The 10,382-nt window shown below is 45.8% G+C and overlaps 1 protein-coding gene across 1 annotated transcript in view; it reads left to right on the forward strand.

Annotated features, from left to right (window-relative positions):
• The first annotated feature begins 4,466 nt into the window (after positions 1 to 4,466).
• Positions 4,467 to 10,382, forward strand: part of PRCC (papillary renal cell carcinoma (translocation-associated)) — a 32,342-nt gene continuing 26,426 nt past the window's right edge. Inside the window, exon 1 of the mRNA XM_006861607.1 lies at positions 4,467 to 5,224. Coding sequence (XP_006861669.1) covers positions 4,757 to 5,224 — 468 coding nt within the window. The 5' untranslated portion in view covers positions 4,467 to 4,756. The remainder of the gene's footprint in view (positions 5,225 to 10,382) is intronic.

Genomic DNA, 10,382 nt, shown 5'->3' on the forward strand with positions numbered 1-10,382 from the left:
ATGGCCTGGATCAGGCGCACCTTAGTTCTCAAACTGACATCTTTGCTCTGTGCTTTATTTATTATGTGAAGGCTTTTAATTGTGTGGATTATGACAATCTATGGACAACATTGTGGAGAATGAGTATTCTAGAACACTTAATCATGCTCATGAGGAATATTTACATAGACCAAGAGGCAGTTGTTTAAAGAGAACAAGGGAACACCAAGTGGTTTAAAATTAGGAAAGGTGTGTGTCAGGGTTGTATTCTTTCACCATAAAGATTTACAGCCTTGAAACCCTATATAGGGTCACTAAGAGTAGGGATCGACTCAATGACAGCACTTAACAACAGTACCCTCTCCCTTAAGGATCTTAAGATCCCTGATAGCCTAATGTGGTAAGAGTTGGTTTGCGTTTTATAAGGTCAGCACTTCAAATTTACCAGCCATTCCATGGGAGGAAGAAGAGACTTTCTGCCCCACTCCCCACTCCCCTAGTTTCTTATTGTAACCAACCTTAATCAGGGTTACTTGGTGTTGAGCATCACTACTAACTTGACATATATAGGCTCATTACAGTTGCATGCAAGCACACACAGATGGACTCTGCTCTTGTCTAAGGCTTTGGCAGCTTTGTGAATTTCATGTGCTAGGCCATAGTGAATGGGGGCAGTATTTAGCAACTCTGGTAAAGCAGGATCATGTCCATCCCACATCTAGCAGCATGGCCCGTCTCGGTGGAGCCACATTTTGAATGCACTTCTACACAACTCTGCAGCAACAGGGAAAGAACTTGAATTTATTTTTATGTATGGTGTGAGGCATGGATTCTGCTTCATTTTTCTGCATGTGGAAATCTGACAATTCAGCTTTTTACAAGTGTGTAACTTATGACGGCAATTACAATAATTGGATATCTTAATCAGTATGATTTTTCCATTATTGCTGGCCCTTCTTTGCCCCTCCCTCCTGTACCTGGTAACCACTAGTAAACAATAGTTTCTATGCATTTGTCTTTTCTTGTCTTTTTACATGAATGAATCCATACAATAAATGTCTATTTGTGATTGACTTATCTCACTCAGTATAATATCTTCATACTCCATCGATATGTTTCAATATTTCATTTCTTTCAATAGCTGAGTAATATTCCATTTTATGTATGTAGCACATGAAGACAGCCTTTTCTGAAGGCAGGGTATAGAGCTAATGTTGTTGTTAAGTGTTGTCGAGTTGGTTCTGACTCTTAGAGTCCCTTGTATAGGGTTTCCAAGGAAAGGCTGGTGGGTTTGAACCACATACCCTGAGATTAGTAATCAGTGGTTATCTTACAGTGCCATACCAGGACTCTGTATATCTAATAAGATGAATTATTAATTTTTACAATATCAGAGTTCAGCTTAGAAAGTATTTGTTAAAGACAGATCTCTGCCCTGGGCAGCAGGATGTATTGACCAATAACTAAGACAGGCATTTCCTTTTGAACATTTCCCATTCTGTTTGGTGTCTAAAAGGAGCCCTGGTGGCACTAGGCATTGGACTGCTACCTGCAAGGCTGATGGTTCAAACCTAGCATTGCTGTCTAGGGTCGCTATGAGTTGAAACTGACTGGATGGCAATGTGTTTCCTTTGATTTTTAAAATACTTTCACTGTGTGTTAATTTCAGGTGTTTCTCACAAAAGTAGGATTCCAACTCAAAGCAATTTTATAGGACAGAGTACAACTGTTCCATAGCATTTCCAGGTGCAGCTCCTCCGTGGGAGAAAGATAAGGCTTTCTGCTCCTGTAAAGATTTACAGCCTCGGAAACCCTGTACGGGGTTGCTATGAGTTGGAACCGACTCCACAGCACATAACAACAAATCTTTACAGAAAGCAACTGCCACATATTTCTCCTGAGGAACTAAGTGGTTTTAAACCGGGGATGCTTTAGTTCGCAGCGGAGTGCTTTAACCACCGTGCCAGCAGGGCTCCTTAATGTTCTAGCCATTTCTCAAAGGAGGAATGTGAGACCCAGAGAAGGGACTGGCCAAAGTCACCAGAGAGCAAGTTGGGGAACCTAGATTCCAAATTAGCATTGTATCAAGCATACCAGCTGTGAAGTAGAACTTGAAGGCCTGGTTTCTCATTGTCCTCAGTGCTCTTGCTTTGTAATCAGCTGAGGTGTTTATTAAAAACTGACGCCTGGCCTCCACCCTGCACCTACTGAAGAGTAATTTCTTGGGCTGGAATTTAGCCATTAGCCTGTTGATCAATTATTCCCAGTGATGCTTATGCACATTCAAGTTTGCCAACTAGTGCACAGAAAAAAAATGCTCTGACATCCAGAGCGGGGAACAGGTAGATTTGAGTTTTCATGGAAAAGGTGTGCATGAGTTTGCTTATGAAGGCAAATGGGATCTAGACACAGGTGAGAGTGGGGAGGAGAGGGACTACAGCATACTAGTCTGGGGGAGCAGTCAAGTTTAGGCCTTTCCCTTTTCACTGTTGTTGTCTTCACTGTCCTCCTCATCCTTTCCATTTTTCTTTTAGCCTCCTCTCAAAACCTCAACATTCTTTCCAGGGAGTGAGCTTAGTAGAATTTTCTGCTCTCTGGGAGCAGGGAGGTGGTATCCACACAGATGTGGATTATTAGCCTGTAAAGGACACACAGATAGAGTTGATAAGTAAGGGCATCTAGTCAGAGGTAGATGTTGTTAAGTGCGGTGGAGTCGGTTCCAACTCATGGAGACCCTGTATGGGGTTTCCAAGGAGTGGCTGGTGAGTTTGAACTACCGACCTTGCAGTGCTTATCCTACAGAGAGACAAAGATGAATAAACAAGAAAGGCACAAAATCCTAGGCAAACAGGGAAGAGCAGGTACAGAGCATATGGTCACAGGAAGACATAAGTGAGCTGGAAAAGAACACAAATTAACTTATAAATGATATAAACCTGGGTGGAGACAGATGTAACGACATAACACATAATCAAAGGCATAGTAAATACCACCCATAGACATGTTATTGTTAAGTGCTGTCTGGTGTAATAGAGACCCTATATAGGGTTTCTGATGAGCTGCTGGTGGGTTTGAACAGTTGACCTTGTGGTTAGCAGTCTAGTGCTTATTCTACAGCGCCACACCTGGACTCCTCACACAGACATATAAGGATCTGCCTATGCCCTCCACCTGTCCATCTGCATCTGTCTTTTGCATCCTTTTTTCTGTCTGTGTGAGACAAACATAAAAGACAGACTCAGAAGGACAGGTGGGCATAGGCAGTTAGAGATGGACCCGGGTAATTCCTCAAGACTTGTGATGGTATCAGAGCCTAGTTGAAGTGAAGAGATTAATGTCAAGTACCAGAATCCTGTGGTGCTGCTGGATAATGCACTGGACCACAAAGTGAGTTTGAGTCGCAAGGTCAGCGGATCAAACCCACCAGCCACTCCTCGGAAACCCCATATGGGGTCTCTATGAGTCCGGTGCTGTGGGATAAAGCACTGGGCATCAAGGTCCATTTGAACCACAAGGTCAGCGGTTTAAATTCACCAGCAGCTCCTTGGAAACCCTATACAGGGCTGTTATGAGTCGGAATTGACTTGAGGGCACTTAACATCACCACCACCAGACCCTGGAAGGGGCCATGGCTATGTAGTGGTTAAAGCGCCAGGCAGTTAGTTATCCAAAATAGCAAAAGGTCGGCGTTTCCACCAGCCACTCTGGGGGAGAAAGCTGTGTCAGACGCCTTCCTTAGAGATTTACAGCTTTAAAGTTGTTCGCCTCTGTCTATACGGTTGCTATGGGTCCGAATCGACTGGACGATAGTGGGCCTGGTTTGGTTATAGACCAGGCCCTGGCTTCTAAGTCACTGGTTGCTGCAGGAGGCAAGGCCCCAGCCTGGCAGGGCGAGGTGTATTCCTGGATGTGCTCCCTGGTCGCCTCCGCCCTCTTATGCCACATTTATTTCAGCTTTCAGATGTTTATTATTAGGTCTGCAGCCTTGCTTCTTTCTGGCTTGCAGCCCAATTTCACAGAGATCCCTTGGGTACAGGCTTTTTTTTGTGTGTGTGGTCTTTCATCCTCTCAGTCCCAGCTGACTCGGAAGCTTCTATTCACTTACAAATCACTTCCCCTTTAAGTTATTTTCCTCACTGCGCCACCTTCCCAGATTCCCTCTCATTCCCGACATCACTTGCAGTTTCTAAGAGCACCACATCTCCCATAAGTCACAGCGCCCTAGCTGCTACTCTAGGGAACTTCAAGTACCGAAATGCTCTTCTTCCCGTCTCCGTGGCTACTGCGGTGCCCTATGGGGCTTGTAGTCACTAAGTAATTGTCAGGCGACCAAAAAAACTACTTATCCCAGGATTCCTCGCGTCAGAGGCGGGTTTCCTCATATCTTTTTGCTCAGCCTTTAAATCTTTCCTCGGACTCCGCCTCCCGCTGTGCTCTGCGCTAGGTTCCCTGAGGCGGAGAATGGGTCTGTGGTCAAAGTGTTCTCTGGGAGTTGTAGTTCCTATATTAGTGCGGCGAAGAGGAGGCGGAGTGACTCGGCGGCCATTAGCTGTGTGTAGTTGCACGGGACTGGGAGCTTAAGTGAAGTGGGATCCCTTATTCGGTAGAAATCCACCGTGGTCATGGGCTCCTACCGGGAATAGCCCTAGAGTACGGAGCAGGCGGGCTCTTCGGTTTCCCGTCCTGCCGAGTGACGGGGCCCACTAGGCCGCCGGGCATCCCCGGTCTCGAGTAGGCCTCATTTGCCAGCAAGGGCGCCCCAAAGGCGGGAGGCGCCATGTCACTGGTTGCTTACGCCAGCAGCGATGAGAGTGAGCCAGATGAGGCTGAGCCGGAGCCGGAGGAGGAAGAGGCGGCGGCCCCTGCCTCTGGGCCCACTTTAGGGGGCTTATTCGCGTCTCTACCCGCGCCTAAGGGTTCGGCCTTGCTGCCCCCGCCTCCTCAGATGCTGGCCCCGGCCTTTCCTCCTCCGCTGTTGCTGCCCCCACCCACAGGAGACCCCCGGCTTCAGCCTCCGCCCCCCTTGCCTTTCGGCCTGGGAGGCTTCCCCCCACCTCCAGGCGTGAGCCCGGCGGAGGCGGCGGGAGTTGGGGAGGGACTGGGATTGGGGCTGCCCTCGCCCCGAGGCCCTGGCCTCAGTCTGCCCCCCCCTATCGGCGGTGCCGGCCCCCCCCTGGGGCTTCCCAAGCCAAAGAAGAGGACAGAGCCGGTGAAGATCGCGGCGCCGGAGCTGCACAAGGGGGATGTGAGTATACGGGCGGGTACACCCCATACTGTCTGTCGGGTTCGGACGTGCTGTAGGAGGGACTTGTAAAGATTAGGGAACTTCCGTTTGTAAACACATTCATTGGTGCAGAGCCCTTGAAATCCTTAGTGCGTTAATTGAAAATGGAAAAGTCTATCAACTTTGGGAAGTTAGGGTATTTGTGAACTGGGCTTTGCCTGCGGAGGGCCACACAGCCCCCACCCTCCCCCCACTCCTCCCACCCACCGGCCTGACAGGCCCGGCCTTTCCGCATCATCCGCTCAGGGTTTCCCTCTTCCAGTGTGAGCTCTGAATGAAATCTGGCAAGTGGAAAAGTAATAGGAAACGGGACTCCTGAGCGTCCCTGAGCCTCTGCTGAACCTTCAGGACCAATTTTGTCTTTTGCCTCTGAATTGAATCCTTTTGTAGCATAGTAAAGCTCAGTGATGACATTTATTGTCGAGAAGCAGCAGGGGATGGAGGAAAGAAAGAGGGGTCCCAGATTCTATACTTGAGGGAGTTTAGGGAAGAAACAGAGTATCTGTTGAGTACAGATCTTTTGCCAGACCTTGGTTCTTTCATTGAGTAATTGCAGAACTTTGGCAGATAGTATATCAACTTTACGGGGAGCAACAGGCATCCACTGTGCAAGGGCTTCCCTGGAGAAGGACAGAGTAAGAATTAAGAGCTGGACTGTCTAACCTGCAGACCTGTGCCTCAGTGTCACCATTTAGGTATCATCAAGCCTACGTGATTGAGGACTATTTCTCGAAGAACTAGTCGAGCTTATGAAGTTTCCTATACTCAAGGGGCAGACAATACCATCAAGCCCCTTTGGAATGAGGGCTTTGGGGTTAAAGGGGACATTAACTCTAGGAGCAAGACGCATTTTAGAGTTACAGGAGCTCTTTCCTTTCTCTATCCTCTGTGAAATTAATTGACCACTCCCTGGCTCACCTTTTTAATAAAAACAAAACCCCTCAAAAACCCCACACTTTTTATTGTGAATTGGATGAAGGTCAGAGCAGATGAGTTTTTCATTCAAAAGTTCATACAAGTTTTGTTTTATGTTATTGTCTGCAGTCCTCTCTCAGTGTAACATCTCATCCCACTTTTTTCCTGTATTGCCTGTCTCCATGCATCCTTCTTTCCTAACCCTTCTGAACGTTGTCCTTGGGTAAATAAATGCACTTTTGACCTCAAATGGTTGATTTCTAACAGATCTGTCTATTGTTTGTCTGGAAGTTGAGCCATGGCGAGAATTTAGTTCCAAATCTTAATGGTGACTAAGGGCCATGCTCTCTCAGTGGTTCCACCAATCTGACCAGAAAGCCTGGTCTCCCTTTGATTTTGAGTTTTGTTCCACATCTTTCTCCCACTCTATCCAGGGCCTAATGTGATTCCTTAGAGAGTGGTCAAATAGTGGTCAGTAGTGGCAGCCAGGTCATCTAGTTCTCTGGTCTCAGAATTGTGGAGTCTGAGGTTCTCGTTGCCCATTAGACTAATTGTTCCCAGGTGTCTTCAATTTTCTCGTCTCTTACTTTCTGCAGACAAGGAGAAACCAATGATTGCACTGTAGATGGCCACTTAGAATGTCTAAGACCCTGGTTGCTACTCATCAAAATAGCATGTAGAACATTGTCTTTGTGGACTGTTAGATTCATTGGCCTTGGTGTCCCCGAGACCATGATCCTGAGCCCCCAGTGACTCATTTTTTCTAGGTATTGAGTTATGGCTAAGAAGTTTTCTTAACTTTGCTCTCATGCTCTGTCACATTCATGGACATATATGCAGCAGAGATAAATGCACATGGACAAATACTCTCTAACACATATATGTATTCATGGGTATACTCTCATTCTCCTTCCACACTTCTTTAGCCTGTGTGTCTATCCATGCATCTACTCATAGATGACTGTTAGTGCAGGAGTGTGTATGTAGCAGTATTTACCTCTGTGGCCTGTAACTCATGCACTCCTCCCAGTGCCTTCCCCTGACACATCATTGTTTTGCTCACTTCCCTCTCATTTACTACTGCTTTCCCTTTTGTCCAAGTTAACATGTGTCCTGGCTCACCTTTCATAACCCTCTGAGAGAAGGTTATTCTTGCCCTTGCTTTTATTAAGATTTTAGCCAACTCTGCTTAGGGGCCATTTCCATTTTTTTTCACTTGTTATTCCCTCAGCTTTATCTCACAGATATCCTAATGATCTTTCTTTCACCTCATTCAAATCTGGGCTTAAAAGTGGTGCTCTAACCTACCTATTTAAGGAGCTCTGGTAGCGCAGTAGCTACGAATCGGGCTGCGAACCTTAAGGTCAGCGGTTCGAAACTACCAGCCGCTCCGCGGGAGAAAGATGAGGCTTTCTACTCCCGTAAAGATTTACACCCTCTGAAACCCTGTACAGGGTCGCTATGGGTCGGAACCGACTCGACGGCACTTAACAACAACAACCTACCTATTTACATGGCAACCTTCAGTCACTCACAGGTGGTACTGTGCGTTAAGCAGTGGACTACACTAGCTGTTCTATGGGGAAAAATAAGGGTGTCTGCTCTTGTAAACATTTACAGGGTAGGAAACCCAAAGGAGCAGGCTTACACTGTCCTTGTGTGGTTACTATGAGTCAGAATCCACTCTAGTAGTGAGTTTGGTTTGGTTTTATCATCCACTAGGAGTCCTAGTGGTGCCATAGCTAAATTACTCAGCTGGCAATTGAAAAGTTGGAGATTTGAACCCACCAGTTGCTCTGTAGGCTTCCATGAAGATGTACAATCTTTGAAACCCTGTGGGGCAGTCCTACTCTGTCCTTCAGTGTCACCATGAATTGGAATCGACTAGACGGCAATGGGTTGGGGACCACTTACTGCTCTTGATTGCTCTTCTGTGTTCTGTTTTACTCCATAACTCATAACACCTTAACACATGCTTTGATTTGCTTCTGTCCTTTCACTAGTATATGAAATGTTTCAACAGGTTCATGGAAAAATTCCATTCTTTGTCATTTCTGTTGTTCCACAAACTTTTTGAAACCCCCCCCCCCCCCCAACAACAACAACAACGTGTAAGCTCCATGAAGCCAGGGGCTATTTATTTTATTCACTGCAGTATTCCTAGTGGTCAAGACATGTCTAGCATATTTCAGGTACTCAATACATATTTTCTGACAGAATGAACTTGAAAGAATAAGGATTCTTCATGGAAGAAGAGTCTAGGATCTCCTTCACTATCTTATTCCATACTTTCTTCCATATAATTTTCTCTTCTTTCTTAACTAGGTCTGTCATTTCTAAGTCTAGGATCCCCCCAAAAAAAACAAAAACTGATGTTGTTTCATCTTAGCTTAGCTTGGCTGTAGTTTAAGAGGAATGTCCTTGAATGAGATCAAGGAGAATAAGCTGATTTCCTTGTCATTCTCTTAATTCTCCTCTCTTCTCCCCAAACTTTATCCTGACCTAATTTTGATGTTTAAGTAGCTCCGGTAGCGTAATGGTTACGAATCGGGCTGCTAATCTCATAGTCAGCAGTTTGAAACTACCAGCTGTTCCGTGGGAGAAAGATGAGGCTTTCTGCTCCCATAAAGATTTACAGCCTCGGAAAGAAACCCTGTACAGGGTCGCTATGAGTCGGAATCGACTCCATGGCACATAACAACAACAACAATTGTGATGTGTGGGTGAGAAGTGGGGAAGAGGGCGCTGTGAGCCAGCCTACTGCCCTCCACAGTGACAGTGGGAAGGCTCATTTCTAGCTCTTCGCACCAGCAAAAAGTTTCTGGTAGAGGCTCTAGAATCTTCCATGGCGACTGGCTGAAGTTGTGGGAAACTGAGAATTCCTACCTCCATCCCTCCTTTGTAAGTAGAATTCACTAAATTCCTTAGGTGAACAACGACATGAATAATTCAAATAAAGCAAAATCCAAGCCTTCAATCAGTTCTGTTTCTTGGTTTTGTTCTGTTCAAGTTGTTACTTTGTTTTCTGAGCACATAATTCCTGAAGAAAGCTAGTTAGTCTGAGAGTGTTCATGGTGGCCAGGTGAGGGCGATTTTGATCTCTAAAGTTGTGCCCCCTCCAGTTTGAAACTGCTCCATGTTTTCCCCTAAGTAGGTTCTCGGTCAGTGTTTGAAGGAATGCATTAGGTTTCTTTAAATAGTTTCCCATTGGAGTATGGTACCAAAGTAGAAGATAATGAACTCTGAACTCCTTTTGAAATTAATTAATTAATTCAATATTGAACTGCTTCTCTGTGCCAGCAGCTGAGACTACAGTAATAAACATGACAGGTAGGCCTTGCTTAAAAGGAGCTTATGGTCTACTGGGGGAGACAGGCAAGGAAACATTTTTGGTTAAGTCAGAGAGGAATCATGATTGAGCGGATACCCTGGGAGCACATTAAACTCATTCAGTCTTGGGAAGTCAGAAAGGCTTCCAGGAGGGAGAGATGTCTCAGTAGCCAGAAAATAGAGGAGTCGGAGGTACCTGGAGAGAAGGAGGTAGGGTGGGGAGGAGCAGAGGAAACCTCAGGTGGAAGGAACAGTGTGTACCAATGTGTGAAGGCAAGAGAGTGAAAATGCTTCTGGGGAACCTCAAGTGAGTAAGTCAGAGTAGCTGGAGTAAATGGAGGGCTGTGATGAGAGACAGGCCAAGACCAGTAGGCTTTATGCCAAGCTAAGATCTTTATTCTTAGTTCTGGAGTAGTGAAGAGTGCTTAAGGTTGAGCTCAGGAACTCTCTGGTAATAGAGTACTGGATGACCAGGAGGAAGCAAGACTGGCAGAGTCACTAGGTGAGAGCTGATGGCAGCCTGGGTGAGGGAGTAGCAGAGAATGGAGAAAAGCAGAGGTGCAGGTATTTTTAGGGATAGAGGTGATAAGACTGGGAAATTGACTAGATGCTGCAGTGGATTGACAGGAACAGATTGCCTGGTCTTTTCTCCTGTGGAATTGCTGATATGTTTGAACTGCCAATCTTTCGATTGTTGCTGTTAAGTGCTGTCGAGTCAGTTGTGACTCATAATGACTCTGTGTAGGGTTTCTAAAGAATGACTGTTGGGTTTGAACCATCAGCCTGTGATTAGCAGTTCAGTGCTGATCCTATAACGTCACACCTTTTGGAATTAAAGGATAATGGGATACTTCCACTTACTTTTTTTTTTTTT

This window comes from Chrysochloris asiatica, unplaced genomic scaffold (assembly GCF_000296735.1).
Source record: "Chrysochloris asiatica unplaced genomic scaffold, ChrAsi1.0 scaffold00042, whole genome shotgun sequence".
NCBI classification, from domain to species: Eukaryota; Metazoa; Chordata; class Mammalia; order Afrosoricida; family Chrysochloridae; genus Chrysochloris; species Chrysochloris asiatica.